This window comes from Anolis sagrei, chromosome 6 (assembly GCF_037176765.1).
Source record: "Anolis sagrei isolate rAnoSag1 chromosome 6, rAnoSag1.mat, whole genome shotgun sequence".
NCBI lineage: Eukaryota > Metazoa > Chordata > Lepidosauria > Squamata > Dactyloidae > Anolis > Anolis sagrei.
In genome coordinates, this window is record NC_090026.1 from 1,590,318 (window position 1) to 1,607,179 (window position 16,862).

Here is a 16,862-nt window from a genome sequence, read left to right on the forward strand (position 1 = left end):
TTCCTCATGTTCAGATGGAATCTCCTCTCTTGTAGTTTGAAGCCATTGCTCCATTGCATCCTAGTCTCCAGGGAAGCAGAAAACAAGCTTGCTCCCTCCTCCTCCCTGTGGCTTCCTCTCACATATTTATACATGGCTATCATATCCCCTCTCAGCCTTCTCTTCTTTAAATGTGTTTAAATGTAATTTCATGTAGTAGAAATGTGACTGCAATAGGATTGTATTGCCAGGATGTGTGTTTATACAGTAGAGTTAAAAACAGCAAAGCAACTAGCTGTGAGAATGTGACCTGTGACCCTGGGATTTCTAGCTGTGTGAAACTTTAAGGAGTTTAAGGAGTAGCTGTGAGATGACCACGAGCCAGCTGCAATTTTGTTTTCGTTTCCCACTTCCTTTGTTCTGCGTACTTCATGTCTGCTCGCTTATGGTGTTGGTTGTGTTTTGGAACTGCTTAAGTAAAGCTGAACCTGCTTTTTACTGACGACTCCAGAGTCCATTATTCTGAGGTTTTCCAATACTTCTGCTGACACTAACAGATTCCAGTGCTAAGTGCCTTGTTTGATTCATGATTCAAGTTTTGGGGTTTTACCTTGGAAGTTTCAGTATTTCTTTTTCATGAACTAATTTCCTGGACTATTTGTTTCTACTTATCTTTCTACCTAATTGGATTTACCTATTTTTATATGGATTGCTTTTTACTGCAACTGCTTTTAAAACAGTGGTTCTCAACCTTTCTGATGCCGTGACCCCTTAATACAGTCCCCCATGTTGTGGTGACCCCTAACCATAACATTGTTTTTGTTGTTACTTCATAACAATCATTTTACTATTGTTATAAATCATAATGTCAATATCTGATATGCAAGATGTATTTTTATTCACTGGACCAAACTGGGCACAAATACCCAAATACACCCAAATGTGAATGCTAGTGGGGTTGGGGGAGGACTGATTTTGTAATTTGGGAGTTGTAGTTGCTGGGATTTATAGTTCACTTATAATCAAAGAGCATTCTGAACTCCACCAGCGATGGATTTGAACCAAACTTGGCTCCCATGACCAATGGAAAACACTGGAAGGGTTTGATGAGCATTGACCTTGATTTTGGGAGTTGTAGTTCACCTATATCCAGAGAGCACCGTGGACTCATGCAATGGTGGATCTGGACCAAACTTGGCATGGATACTCAATATGCCCAAATGTGAAGACTGGTGGAGTCTGGAGAAAATAGATTTAGGAGTTGTAGTTGCTGGGATTGATAGTTCATTACAATCAAAGAACATTCTGAACTCCACCAACGATAGAATTGGCTCAAACTTCCCACATAGAATCCCCATGACCATCGGAAAATACTGTGTTTTCTTATGGTCTTTGGTGACCCCTCTGACACCCCCTTGCGACCCCCTCAGGGGTCCCGACCCCCAGGTTGAGAAACACTGTTTTAAAATATCTTCAATAAACTGCTGGCATTTTTACTCAGCCGTGTGGTGTTTAAAATCAGAGGGCTTTCCTGCCCTAGAGTTCAATATATATGTTTGTGTGTGTGTGTGTGAGTGCGCACCTTATAAAATGTCCCTGTTCCAACTGATGCACACATTCAACTTAAGAACAAACCTACAGAACCTCTCCCGTTTGCAACGTGGGGGCTGCCTGTATGCAGAAACAGTCCCTCTGGTCTTCCTCACCTGCAGGCGCTCCATGGCCTCCTCTGTGCAGATGATCTGTTCCTCCGAGTCGGGAAGGTATTCTTCGGACTCCCCGTTGAGGGCCATGGGCTCCAGCGAAAGCGGGGAATCCGCACTCGGGGCAAAGGGAGAGGTGGGCAGCCCCAGCCCCCCTCCAGGATCATCTGCCTTGGGACCTGGAAACGCACAGATGGAGGTCAGGGACATGGAGAAACCCACCCACAACAAGAGACCCACGGAATCCACTAGACCCATGATGGCGAACCTATGACACGTGTGTCAGCACTGACACGCGTAGCCATTTTCGATGACACACAGCTGCATGTGGCCGCATACAGAAAAGATGGGGCCACATCCCAAGAAGGACATTTCATCCTCGGCTCCTACACCAGCATTTTTCTATAATGCCAAGAGATATGGCATTATAGAAAAAGCAGGTAAGTTAAATAATTAGTTTTTGGTTTATTAAATACAGTTATATATTACAATAATATATTTTTGTTTTCTCACATCAGAACAACATATTTTATGTGTGGTCAAGACCCAAAAATAACGTATAAAACAGCTCTGTACTTAAGTAAAACAATACGTCTGAGAACCACCTATGTAGGGCTGATTGGGGTAAATTGTAGGGGTGATAATGAAATATGATGTATATACTCAGCTTGATCAGTTTATCAGTTTTATCATGTCTTATCATATCTATTTACTGTATTATTATAAGTGTCTTATTTTAACTTTCTACGTGGAGTGTGATCAGGTCTTGTCAGGCCTTGTTGTTCTGTTTCTTTTGTGATATGGCCTAAGGGCTAATCAATAAATTACTACTAATATATTTTTGTTATTAAACTATAAATATCATGAAATTATGGGTTTTTTCTTGAAGTGACACCCCACTCAAGTTATGCTCGGTTTTTTGGTGAGTATTGACACACCAAGCTCAAAAGGTTGCCCATCATTGCACTAGACCAAGCATGGGCCAACTTGGGCCCTCCCAAGTTGGCCCTCCCAAGTTTTGGACTCCAACTCCCATAATTGTGTTAGGAATTGTGGGAGGTGAAGTCCAAAACACGTGGAGGGCTGAAGTTAGTCCATGCTTCCCCAACCCCCCCCCCCCCCCTTGCACTGTACCCAGGAAGGTGGCTGTGGAAAGGCCCTGCGCAGAGAGGAGGTCCCGGAGCCGGGCCACTTCCTCCTTGAGCTCCCGGATGAGGCGGGCGTTGGGGTCCTCGTTGATGACCGCGTTGCAGCGGATCTGCTTGGTGCGGTCAGCATAGCTGTCAGGAGCAAAGAGAGAAACACAATGTAAGGGTACTTGTCCCTTTTGTGTTTGTGTGTGTGTATGTGTGCATATACACACACACATTCTGTGTATGTGTCGATCTATCTATCTATCTATCTATCTATAGACTAGCTGTACCCACCACACGTTGCTGTGTTCAACCTTCCCTCCCTCTTTCTCTCCTTCTTTCCCTCCTTCCCTCTCTTCCTCTTTCTTTCCTTCCTTTTCTTCTTTCCTTCTCTCCGTCCTTCCTTCCTTCTCTACCTCTTTCCTTCCTTCCTTTGCTTTTTGTTTCCATTCTTCCTTCTCTCTGTCCTTCCCTCCCTTTTCCTCTCCTTCTTTCCCTCCTTCCTTTCTTTCCTTTTTTCCTCCCTTCTCTCCTTCTTTCCTTCTCTACCCCTTCCCTCCCTTCCTCCCTTTTTCTTTTCATTCTGCTTTCTCTCTTTTCTTCTTTCTCTACCTCTTTCCTTCCTTCCTTCCTTCCTTCTTTCTTTCGCTCCCTTCTTCTGTCTGTCTTTCTTTCTCTTTCTCCCCTTCCTTCCCTCCTTCTTCCTTCTCTTTTTTCTGTACCATCATTTAGCTTTTTGTTATTTAGCTTTTTAAGTCCTTTCAGCTGTTTTTTGGGAGGGTTTATGAGTGAGGGTCACTTGTTGGTCTGTTGGGGGTATCGTGTCCAAATTTCATGTCAATTCGTCCAGTGGTTTTTGCGTTATGTTAATCCCACCAACGAATATTACATTTTTATTTATATAGATAGTGTGTGTGTATATCTATACCGATATCTATACACATCTGAACATGAGGAAGAACTTCCTGACTGTGAGAGCCGTTCAGCAGTGGAACTCTCTGCCTCGGAGTGTGGTGGAGGCTCCTTCTTGGGAAGCTTTTAAACAGGGGCTGGATGGCCCTCTGTCAGGAGTGATTTGAATGCAATATTCCTGCTTCTTGGCAGAATGGGGTTAGACTGGATAATGGCCCAGGAGGTCTCTTCCAACTCTAGGATTCTATGTGAGAGCTGTTGAACAGTGGAACTCTCTGCCCCGGAGTGTGGTGGAGGCTCCTTCTTTGGAAGCTTTTAAACAGGGGCTGGATGGCCATCTGTCAGGGGTGATTTGAATGCAATATTCCTGCTTCTTGGCAGAATGGGGTTGGACTGGATGATGGCTCAGGAGGTCTCTTCCAACTCTAGGATTCTATGTGAGAGCTGTTGAGCAGTGGAACTCTCTGCCCTGGAGTGTGGTGGAGGATCCTTTTTTGGAAGCTTTTTAACAGGGGCTGGATGGCCATCTGTCAGGAGTGATTTGAATGCAATATTCCTGCTTCTTGGCAGAATGGGGTTGGACTGGATGGCCCAGGAGGTCTCTTCCAACTCTTGCATTTTATGACCCCTGGACTGGATCTTTTGACTACGGTGTTATCTTGAAACTGCAACAGTGTTTGCTGTCAATTTTTGTTTTATATTCTGTGGCTGAGTACTATCTTTATTTTTTATGTTTTGGACTATCAAAATAGCCAGACAGTAAGTGCTGTTGGAACAGAGAGGTGTCGAATTGGAGGATTGAGAAGTGAAGCAAAGGAGAACGCTTGGATCGCGTATATGTGCATGTTCACTTCCATCTGACTGGTCAACTCTAAAACCCATGATGCAGATCAGCCTGGCGAGGCACTCACTTATTGCACCCCTCTTAGTGTTATTCTACAGATTGAACTATTGTGTTTTAATCTCGTTGTCTGATTGGAATACAGATTTTTGGGCACTGAGCCTTAACTGTATACACACACACACACACACACATATATACACATTTCCTGGAGTCTCCATGCCCCCCAATCACGCTCTGTGCCTCACCGGAGGGTGCTCAGCGTCTCCTCGTAGTTGATGTCGGCTGGACTGAGCGCCGCAATCATGGCCGTGCGGGAATTGCCTCCTGGGAAAGAGGTCGAAAACAGGGAGGGGAAATGAGCAGAAGCCTCCTGGAAATCATGGTCAATCTCACCACGTTTTTTTTTAGCCACTGCCTTTGGAAGCAAGGATATTTCCAGCCAGGTTTCCTAGGATGTGGAAGTCTCTCTCTCCCCATTCCCAGCCACAAGAACCATTGCCCTGCTGGCTGCTGAGTAGTATTTATTTATTTACCATATATATATATATTATGGTGTATGTATGTGTGTGTGTGTGTGTGTGTGTGTGTGTGTGTATATATATATATATATATGGTAAATAAATAAATACTACTCAGCAGCCAGCAGGGCAATGGTTCTTATGGTATATATATATATGGTACATATATGGTACATATATGGTACATACATACATACATACATATATATATATATATATGTGGTATATGGTATATGCCAGCAGGGCAATGGTTCTTGTATGTATATATATATATATATATATATATATATATATATATCACCCCTCTCGGCCCAAACATGACTCGAGGCTGGGTGGGGTCACAGGCAAAAGCTCCCCATACAAGGCACGGAGAATCCTTGATCTCTAGCGCATGATTCACTCCATATCCTTCCTTCCTGGTCCCCCTTCAACCCTGGAAAAAACCTGCTTTTGGACTCACCCAAATTTTCTTTCAGGAGCCAGGTGAGCACTGAGTCCCGGTAGGGGATGAATTCCGACTTCTTCTTCTTATTGTTTTGCTGGGAAGGAGAGGCAAGGCATTCGTGATAATAATCACACATATATATATATATATGATCTGTGTATAATGAGTACCTTAAAAACAAAAGAACCAATGAACGAAATCACACCAAATGTGGCAACAAAACATCTCACAACACAAGGAGTGACCATCACTCCAAAAATTATGATTTTGTCATTTGGGAGTTGTAGTTGCTGGGATTTATTGTTCACCTACAATCAAAGAGCATTCCGAACTCCACCAACGATGGAATGGAACCAAACTTGGCACACAGGCCTCCCATGACCAATAGAAAACACTAGAAGGGTTTGGTGGGCATTGACCTTGAGTTTGGGAGTTGTAGTTCACCTACATCCAGAGAGCACTGTGGACTCAAACAATGATGGATCAGGACCAAACTTGGCACAAATATTCCATATGCCCAAATACGAACACAGATGGAGTTTGGGGGAAATAGACCTTGGCATTTGGGAGTTGTAGTTACTGGGATTTATAGTTCACCTACAATCAAAGACCATTCTGAATGAACCCCACAAATGACAGAACTGGGGCAAACTTCCCACAAAGAACCCCCATGACCAACAGAAAATATGTAAGGCCATCCAGTCCAACTCCCTTCCCCAGGGCAGAAAACATAATCAAAGCCCTCCTGACAGAGAGCCATCCAGCCATAGATATAGATAGATAGATATGATTCACACACACAGAGGTAAAGTATTATAGATTTGAAAGGGACTCCTAAACATGGACAATGATATGTTGCCTGTTCCAGAGTAGGCAAGCCAGACAATCTCTATGTCAACACTGTCAAAGAAATATCAAGAAATACTGTTTACCCACAAGCATCAAAACATTACATATATTAGAAACCAACACTTTCTAATTACTTTATTTTCCAGATGACCGGACTGGGCCACAGCAACTCATGGCAGGGGACTGCTAGTAATAATAATAATAATAATAATAATAATAATAATCTTTATTTCTACCCCGCCACCACCTCCCCCAAGGGGACTCGGGGCAGCTGACATGATGCCAAGCCCAACAGTACCGCAATGCAAATAAACAACGTACAACGACAGTAAAATATAAAATACAAAAATTAAAATACAAGAAACAATAAACATAAACAATGTAAAATCACAATAATTTAAACACAGAAAATAAATCACAGTGGGCAGGGCCGATAGTAAGGATTCAAAAATGTAAAAGCACTGGGTGAGAAGGCAATGTATTGTATCTGGAGAGGGGATCAGTGGGCCAAAAGTAGGGTTTAATTGCACTATTAGGTGGAAAATAAAGTGCTTCTGAGGACATTATTTTGCAAAGTTTGGTCAGGCCAGAGGTTATAGTTCAGGCACAAACCATGGACATATGCAGGCATGGGCCAACTTCAGCCCTCCCACAATTCCTAATGGCCAGTGGCCCATGTCTGCACAAAGATGTCAAGCCTGGTGGCATGAACCGAGAGGAAGCAGGCCGATAAGGGGGGGGGGGGTTGGCTCAGGCCAACGTCCATTCACAACTCTTGCAGAGTTGGAAGGCCTTGAATTGGAAGACCCACAAACAAGCCCCAAGGAGCCCCACTCACCATCTCGGCCAGGGCAGAGATAACTTTGCCCAAAGTGGTCAGGGACTTGTTGATGTTGGCTCCTTCCTGGAAAGAGTTTTGGGACAGGGGAGGAAGAGACGCCATTAGAGTAAAACACACACAGAGAGGGAAAATGCAGAGATATCAAGAGCCATAGAAGTCTTGATAGTGGAGACCCCTCCCCTCCCCCCTTCAATGTGGCAAAGTTTGGGGTGACCAAAGGAAGGGAGGGTCTTTCACCTTTAACCTCATGCCCTTTGCTCCGGAGGAATCCGCCCGCTCGCTTCCCGCCAGGTCCACAAGGCTGATTTTGCTGACCTGAGATGGAAGGAGAGTTTTTGGGTACCAGGAAGGGTGCACGGGGACCTTCCTTCTTGTTAATGTGCCCGAGAGAAGGCTGAAGACCCCACTGGCACGGAGGGTGAGGGGTCGGACACCACAGCCGGGGGGCAGGACAACATCCTCAGCTTGGAGGAGGCTGCCCCCCCCCCATCCCATGCTCTCCTTGCCCAGGAATGGATCCTAGAATCCTAGAGTTGGAGGAGATCTGGTGGGCCATCATCCAGTCCAACCCCATTCTGCCAAGAAGCAGGACAATCTCATTCAAAGCACCCCTAATAGATGGCCATCCAGCCTGTTTCAAAGCCTCCAGGCTGCTCATTGATGGGGCTGCCCCACTTCTCACCTTCTCCGTGTCCAGGTCAGTCAGTTCGTCGTGGCGCCGCTGCGTGAAGACGATGGTGAAGACGGCGTGGGAGCGACTGCTGGTCTCGTTCATGTTGGTGGCAGCGACGGTCCTGCAGAGAATATAAAATAGTGTGTGTGTGTGTGTGTGTGTGTATATATATATATATATTTGTTGTTCATTTGTTCAGTCGTCTCTGACTCTTTGTGACCTCCTGGCCCAGCCCACGCCAGAGCTCCCTGTCGGCCGTCACCACCCCCAGCTCCTTCAAGGTCAGTCCAGTCACTTCAAGGATGCCATCCATCCATCTTGCCCTTAGTCAGCCCCTCTTCCTTTTGCCTTCCACTTTCCCCAGCATCATTCCCTTCTCCAGGCTTTGCTGTCTCCTCATGATGTGGCCAAAGGACTTCCGCTTTCCCTCTAGTCTCCTTCCCTCCAGTGAGCTTTAGTCGGGCTTTATTTCCTGGAGGATGGACTGGTTGGATCTTCTCGCAGTCCAAGGCACTCTCAGCACTTTCCTCCAACACCACAGCTCAAAAACATCGATCTTCCTTGGCTCAGCCTTCCCGAAGGTCCAGCTCTCACCTCCGTAGGTGACTACAGGGAAGACCATGGCTTGGACTAGGCAATGTCTGATGTCTCTACTCTTGACTATTTCATCGAGATTGGACATTGCTCTCCTTCCAAGAATGAAGCGTCTCCTGATTTCCTGGCCACAGTCTGCATCTGCACTCATCTTTGCACCTAGAAATACAAAGTCTGTCACGGCCTCCACGATTTCTCCCTCTATTTTCTAGTTGTCAATCATTCTTGTTGCCATAATCTTGGTTTTTTTGACGTTTAGCTGCAACCCGGCTTTTGCGCTTTCTTCTTTCACCTTGGTGAGAAGGCTCCTCAGCTCCTCCTCGCTTTCGGCCATCAGAGTGGTGTCATCTGCATATCTGAGGTTGTGAATGTTTCTTCCGGCAAATTTCCACCCCAGCTTTGCATTCCTCAAGCCCCGCACATCCTCGCATGATGTGTTCTGCATACAAGTTGAAAAGGTTGGGTGAGAGGATGCAGCCTTGCTGGACGCCTTTCCCAATCTTGAACCAGTCTCCTGTTCCGTGGTCAGTTCTGACTGTGGCTCCTTGGTAGTCTTGACATCTCACCAATAACAACATCCAATTTGCCCTGGCTCATAGATCTTACATTCCAGGTTCCTATGGTGTGTTGATCTTTAGAGCATTGGATTCGTTGTTCACCTCCAGTACCGTCGGCCGCTAGCCTTCCTTTCGGCTTTGAGCTAGCTATAGCTATATATATATTGTATATATATAGATAGATATATAGATATAGATAGATAGATAGATAGATATGGAAGGAATCAATTGATTTCCAATTAGTTTAGTACAATTTGATGTTTTCACGCAGGACTGGAACAAAGACAGTGTTGGCATCCAATAGCCATTAGGAAACTCCATGAATCTCCCCAATCCCTTCCCAGAGCGCCTTGTGGCAGTGAGTCCCACAGTTTAACTGCCCCATGTTGCCTCCCTTTCACTCCCAAGTGCCTTGCTAATGTATTTGGTGCACCATATTTGTGTCAATTGGTAGAAGCGTGACCTCGGTAGAGGTCGTACCTGGCTTTGTTGCCACAGTCCATGAGGTCGGCGATGTCTTCGTAGGAGGTGACGGCGAGTTTGGAGAGGTCTTCCACGTAGGGCCCCATGATGGGGTGCTCCCTCACGCGCAGGTTGCCCCGGCTCTTGGGGTTCAGGAGGTCGCGCACACGCTCGCAGTAGATCTCCATGTAGCTCACCTGGGAGAGAGACGGAGAGAGAGGCAGGTAAGGACATTAACATGGAGCTGGGAGTGCCTGGGAGAGGGGTAGATCAGGCATGGGCCAACTTTGGCCCTCCTCCAGGTGTTTTGGACTTCAACTCCCACAATTCCTAACAGCCGGTAGGCTGTTAGGAATTGTGGGAGTTGAAGTCCAAAACACCTGGAGGAGGGCCAAAGTTGGCCCATGCCTGGGATAGGATGCGTACATGGGAAATGGGGGTCTTACCTCTACAGAGTGGGAGAGGTTGGGAGACTTGTTTTCGTTCACTCGGGCAAAAAGGTCTTCGCAGAGCTGGACAGAGAAAAGCAGGAAGGAACAGGTCAGTCGGGAGGAGGGAAGCGGCGGGGGGGGGGGGAAGCGGGGGCACCCCTCTCCTTGCTCTCCTGCCCTGTCTTTGAGATCAGCCTCCCCCTGATGCGCAGGCCCAGCACCATAGTTGTGTCCCTTGGCCACAGCCGTTCCTTTCTTTACTGTAAGACTGTAGGATCTATATAGCAATATTAAATAACCACTCACAAGCCAGTTCTGCTTTGAAATGGATATATTGCTTGTATCTCTGCAGCAAAGGAAGACACTACTGACTTTTTCCCACCACGCCCTCTGCTGGTTTCAAAATTATAATATATTATAATTATATATTTTATATTACATGCAATATTACTAATAATATTACAGTATAATGGTATAGTACAATATAGTAATATATACTACTAATATTGTGCTATGGTAATAATATAATATATTGTATTTACATATTACTTGTAAGCTGCACTGAGTCCCCTTCAGGGTGAGAAGGGCGGCATAGAACTGTCGTAAATAAACAAATAGTGACCCCCCCCCCACCCTGATGAGGCAATGGTCCCCCAAGAAGCCCCTTTGCGCCCCTCTTTTGTGCCCCACCTGGGGGATGATGCCCTGCTGGTCTGCCTCCTGCTTGCCCATCATGGTGTAGGACTTGCCGGCCCCGGTCTGGCCGTAGGCGAAGATGCAGACGTTGTAGCCCTCGAAAGCGTGGAGCAGCATCTCTTCGCCAATGTCTTTGTAGACCTGCCTCTGGGAGGCAAAGTTGGGGTCCTCCTCCTGGAAGGGAAAGCAAGACGGCGGGCGCCGGGTTCAAGGGATGCTCCTGCTCTATGCAGTCAGGCCACTCTGACCCCAATTTAACCCCCTCATCCTCTGTGTTTGGGGATTCAGAATTCCCTGCCAGAGAGACATCGGCATTGCTTAAGGTGGCTTGCAAGCACACTTCCTGGAAAACTGTGGCGATTTACACACCCCGTGCTCCTTGGTGATGATCCCATGCCTGCCCCTGGTGCAAGGCTCACGTTCAGTTTCTGTTTACACAACTGTGGGCCCTCCATTGTCATCTCTCCAGCTTCACTGTGTGTGGAGGGATATCTTTCATGTGGCAGGGATGTCATGTGACAGAGGAGCAAAAGCAATTCCCCTCATTCCCAAATTGCTGGCCACCTTTTGCTTTGAGAGAATGGGATTTTAGAAAGTTGGAAAAGGAGAGATTGAGACAGGAAGGAAGAGGGGATGGAGGAGGATTTGGAAAAGAAAGATGAAACTCTTTGGTACTCAAAACACTGAGATAAAAGTGGGGGAAAGGCTCTCAGGAGGACTGTATGACCTGGAGAGAGAGAGAGAGAGTGAGAAAGAGAAAGAGAAAGAGAGGGGGGAAAGAAAGAAAGGAAGGTAGGAAGACAGAAAGAAAGGGGGGGGGAGAAAGAAAGAGGAAAAGAAAGAAAGAGAGGAAAAGAAAGAAAGAAAGAAAAAGAAAGAAAGAGGGAGGAAAAGAAAGAAAGAGAGAGAGAGTGAGGGGGAAAGGAAAGAGAGAGAGAGAGGAAAAGAAAGAAAGACAGACAGAAAGAAGGAAAGAAAGAAAGAGAGAGAGGAAAAGAAAGAAAGAAAGAAAGAAGAAAAGGGAAAGAAAGACAGAAAGAAAAAAAGAGGGGAGGGGAGGAAGGAAGGAAGGAAGGAAGGAAAGAAAGAAAGAAAGAAAGAGGAAAAGAAAGAAAGAAAGACAGAAAGAAAGAGAAAGAAAGACAGAAAGAAAGAAAGAAAGAAAGAAAGGAAAAGAAAGAAAGAAAGAAAGAAAGAGGAAAAGAAAGAAAGAAAGACAGAAAGAAAGACAGAAAGAAAGACAGACAGACAGACAGACAGACAGAAGCTGGAAACTGAGAGCTCAGCAGGAAGGAGGGAGAGAGAGGAGGGAATGCATAGAATCCTAGAATCCTAGAATTGGAAGAGACCTCCTGGGCCATCCAGTCCAACCTCATTCTACCAAGAATTAGGAATGTTGCATTCAAATCACCCCCAACAGATGGCCATCCAGCCTCTGTTTCAAAGCTTCCAAAGAAGGAGCCTCCACCACACTCCAGGGCAGAGAGTTCCACTGCTGAACGGCTCTCACAGTCAGGAAGTTCTTCCTTATGTTCAGGTGGAATCTCTTTGCTTTCCTGTTGTTTGGAGCCATTGCTCCATTGCATCCTAATCTCTAGGACAGCAGATAACAAGCCTGCTCCCTCCTCCCTAGGACTTCCTCTCACATGTTTATACATGCACTCATCATGTCTCCTCTCAGCCTTCTCTTCTTCAGGCTAAACATGGCCAACTCCTTAAGCCGCTCCTCACAGGGCTTGTTCTCCAGACCCTTGATCCTTTGAGTCGCCCTCCTCTGGACACATTCCAGCTTGTCAACATCTCCCTTCAATTGCGCTGCCCAGAATTGGACACAATATTCCAGATAAAGTGGTCTAACCAAGGCGGAATAGAGCATGGGGAGCAGGACTTCTCTAGATCTAGACACTGTGCTCCTATTGATGCAGGCCAAAATCCCATTGGCTTTTTTTGCCGCCACATCACATTGTTGGCTCATGTTCCCCTTCCTCCCCATGAGGACTCCAAGATCTTTTTCACACGTCCTGCTCTCGAGCCAGGGGATAAATACCCCCATTCTGTCTCTTTGCATTCTGTTTTTTCTGCCTAAGTTGAGTAAGTGGAGTCTCTTGCATTTGTCCCCGTTGAACTTCATTGTGTGAGTTTTGGCCCTACATCTCTCTAATCTGTCAAGATCGTTTTGAATCCTGCTCCTGTCCTCTGGAGTATTAGCTCTCCCCCCCAACTTGGTCCAGTCTGCAAACTTGATGATCCTGCCTTCTAACCCTTCATCTAAGTCATGAATGAAGATCCTGAGCAGGACCGGGCCCAGCAATGAGCAGAACTGTGAAGAGAGAACAAGAGGACTGAACTTTGCGCATGTTCAAAAAGTTCTGACTACAGAACCAAACTACACATCTCAGTGGTGTGGCTCTTCTTTGCTGGTCACCCGGTGGCTTTGCTTTGCAATACAAAGCTGCGGTGTTTACATCTCATTGCATCTAGAGATCCTAGCTCAGGCCTTGCAGGAGCCTCAACAAAAAGGATGCCTGCAAATGCCATTGGAGAGATCATAGAATCATAGAATCAAAGAGTTGGGAGAGACCTCATGGGCCATCCAGTCCAACCCCATTCTGCCAAGAAGCAGGAATATTGCATTCAAATCACCCCTGACAAATGGCCATCCAGCCTCTGCTTAAAAGCTTCCAAAAAAGGAGCCTCCACCACACTCCGGGGCAGAGAGTTCCACTGCTGAACGGCTCTCACAGTCAGGAAGTTCTTCCTCATGTTCAGATGGAATCTCCTCCCTTGTAGTTTGAAGCCATTGTTCCATTGCGTCCTAGTCTCCAAGGAAGCAGAAAACAAGCTTGCTCCCTCCTCCTCCCTGTGGCTTCCTCTCACATATTTATCCATGGCTATCATATCTCCTCTCAGCCTTCTCTTCTTCAGGCTAAACATGCTCAGCTCCTTAAGCCGCTCTTCATAGGGCTTGTTCTCCAGATCCTTGATCATTTGAGTCGCCCTCCTCTGGACACATTCCAGCTTGTCAATATCTCTCTTGAATTGTGGTGCCCAGAATTGGACACAATATTCCAGATGTGGTCTAACCAAAGCAGAATAGAGCATGGGGAGCATGTCCCTGCTGCTCTTCCAAAAGCCCAAAGGTTGACTTGGAGTGACAACATATTGCTTCTGGTCAGCCAAAATGGCACTGTGACGGCACCTGCGAAGGAGCTCAAATGGCCAGAGGAGCCAAAAACAGGATGGGATGGCGACCTCCCCACCGGATCCTCCAGGATCAGTTCAGGGCCCACGTTATCCCATTGTGAATCCCCCCAAGGGTGTCCCTCCCTCCCTTTGGGCTTTTCTGTCATCAGAGCATTGGCCACGCTTCTCTCCCAGGTTTTTGGGGGGTGGGTTGGCAGCCAGAAACTCACCGAGGTGTGAGACCAGTAGGAATAGTCGAAGGTGAAGCTCTTGAGGGTGTCTTTGGCCTGCTTGGGGTTGGCGATGCCTGCGTAAACAAAGAGAGAAAGCCAGCAAAACAGTCATTGATAGTGCCCCTGTTTTATTTATTTATTTATTTCAAATATTTGTATGAATTTGACGAATTGACACAAAATTTGGACACAAGACACCTAACAGTCCAATGAGTATTCATCACCCTTAAAATTACAACTCCCCCCCCCAAAATCAGCAAAACCGACGTAAAACCCCCCAAAATACACCATATATATATATGTACACACGCACGCACACACACACACACACACGCATACTCATGTACATATACATGCACACATACATACACATGTAGTAGTAGTAGTGCTGGCGTTGGCCTTTAAAGCCCTAAACGGTTCCGACCCAAGCTATCTGACCGCATCTCTGCCTATGAACCCACCAGGACTTTGAGATCTTCCGGGGAGACCCTGCTCTCGATCCCGCCTGCTTCTCAAGCTCGGCTGGCGGGGACGAGAGATAGGGCCTTCTCGGTGGTGGCTCCCCGGCTGTGGAACGCCCTTCCTACGGACATTAGACTAGCACCATCTCTAATGGTATTCCGCAGAAAGGTGAAGACCTGGATGTTTGTGCAGGCGTTTGAGTAATTTAGTGCATTCTGGTAATGGAACATAGGAATGGAACAATGGACGACGAACCTGGACTACGCTTGGATGATGAGAAGATTGGGTACGGTGGTTTCTTGTAATAATTGTGCATTGTAATGGCTTATTGGTAATTTATGGATAATGTGTTAAGTCAATTGTTATATGTTGTATGGAACCACTGCTGTTTCTACTGTTTCTACTGTTTGTGAACCACCATGAGTCGCCTTCGGGCTTGAGATACAGCCGTATAGAAGCAAAGTCAATAATAGTAATTTTATTTATTAGCCCTATATATTTACAAACTTGATGTAACAAATTGTTCAACTGTATGTGTGTATTCATGATATGTGTTGTTTGTAGACTCAACCGCCTGACAAAGGCTCTTGTGAGTCGAAACCGGTTGCAGGTTGGAGTCGACTCGTGTGTAACGAAGGGAATAGGACTACCTATTGTGACTCCTGGAGTCTACTCATATGCAATAAAGAATAGGACATTCATTATCATTCACACGAAGGTTTTGTTTCATACTTCAAGAGAAGAACCAGTTGTTTCTGCTTAATGTGAATGTGGCAGCTCTGTGTTTTGTTGATATGTGTACTTGTAATGTATACATTGAGTTAATTTAGATACTTTCACATTACCACAATCAGTGGGTTTTGGTCTCCACAGTTTTAGGGGAACCCATTTTTCTTTTCAGTGCCTAAGCTTGCCCATGCCAGTACTACAATGCATAGAATCCTAGAATCATAGAATCAAAGAGTTGGAAGAGACCTCCTGGGCCATCAATTCCAACCCCATTCTGCCAAGAAGCAGGAATATTGCATTCAAACCACCCCTGACAGATGGCCATCCAGCCTCTGCTTAAAAGCTTCCAAAGAAGGAGCCTCCACCGCACTCCGGGGCAGAGAGTTCCACTGCTGAACGGCTCTCACAGTCAGGAAGTTCTTCCTAATGTTCAGATGGAATCTCCTCTCTTGTAGTTTGAAGCCATTGTTCCGTGTCCTAGTCTCCAAGGAAGCAGAAAACAAGCTTGCTCCCTCCTCCTCCCTGTGGCTTCCTCTCACATATTTATACATGGCTATCATATCTCCTCTCATCCTTCTCTTCTTCAGGCTAAACATGCCCAGCTCCTTAAGCCGCTCCTCATAGGGCTTGTTCTCCAGACCCTTGATCATTTGAGTTGCCCTCCTCTGGACACATTCCAGCTTAGAGTCAATATCTCTCTTGAATTGTGGTGCCCAGAATTGGACACAATATTCCAGGTGTGCTCTAACCAAAGCAGAATAGAGGGGTAGCATGACTTCCTTAGATCTAGACACTATGCTCCTATTGATGCAGGCCAAAATCCCATTGGCTTTTTTTGCCGCCACATCACATTGTTGGCTCATGTTTAACTTGTTGTCCACGAGGACTCCCAAGATCTTTTTCACACGTACTGCTCTCGAGCCAGGCGTCCCCCATTCTGTATCTTTGCATTTCATTTTTTCTGCCAAAGTGGAGTCTCTTGCATTTGTCCCTGTTGAACTTCATTTTGTTAGTTTTGGCCCATCTCTCTAATCTGTCAAGATCGTTTTGAATCCTGCTCCTGTCCTCTGGACTATTGGCTATCCCTCCCAATTTGGTCCCGTCTGCAAACTTGATGATCCTGCCTTTTAGCCCTTCATCTAAGTCATTAATAAAGATGTTGAACAGGACCGGGCCCAGGACGGAACCCTGCTTGTGGCACTCCACTTGTCACTTCTTTCCAAGATGAAGAGGAAGCCTGAGCCCTGCCAGGCGCACAATGGAGGACCTTCTCACAACCACACCAGAGACACTCCAAGTGGCCGGCTTCTGGACAAAGGACCTTGAGTAGGATGCCAAGTTTGTAACTTTGTTTGTGGTTTTTCTATACATTAGAACTGCATTCTAATTTTGCTTATAACATAAATAAATAAATCTCCATCCTCTGCAAAACACTTTGGTGCGCAGACAACTCGAGGAGTCTGTGATCCAAAGAGGAGAAAACTTCGAGGAACTTTGTGGCGTCCTGGAAAGAAGGAAGGAAGGAAGGAAGGAAGAAGCGGGGAGGCAGAGGCCGTGATGACTTCACTCTGGCCGTCAGGAAAGCATTCCGCGCATAACTCAAATAGCTGTGGCTTTG

General features: G+C 46.1%; 1 protein-coding gene across 1 annotated transcript in view; it reads right to left on the minus strand.

Moving 5' to 3' along the window:
- KIF1C (kinesin family member 1C) overlaps window positions 1-16,862 on the minus strand; it is a 55,430-nt gene that overhangs the window by 27,052 nt on the left and 11,516 nt on the right. Inside the window, exons 2-12 of the mRNA XM_067469649.1 lie at window positions 14,051-14,127; window positions 10,632-10,811; window positions 9,957-10,022; window positions 9,529-9,707; window positions 7,907-8,018; window positions 7,462-7,539; window positions 7,222-7,287; window positions 5,550-5,628; window positions 4,817-4,895; window positions 2,817-2,962; window positions 1,686-1,861 (exon numbers count right to left, since the gene is read on the minus strand). Coding sequence (XP_067325750.1) covers window positions 1,686-1,861; window positions 2,817-2,962; window positions 4,817-4,895; window positions 5,550-5,628; window positions 7,222-7,287; window positions 7,462-7,539; window positions 7,907-8,018; window positions 9,529-9,707; window positions 9,957-10,022; window positions 10,632-10,811; window positions 14,051-14,127 — 1,238 coding nt within the window. The remainder of the gene's footprint in view (window positions 1-1,685; window positions 1,862-2,816; window positions 2,963-4,816; window positions 4,896-5,549; window positions 5,629-7,221; window positions 7,288-7,461; window positions 7,540-7,906; window positions 8,019-9,528; window positions 9,708-9,956; window positions 10,023-10,631; window positions 10,812-14,050; window positions 14,128-16,862) is intronic.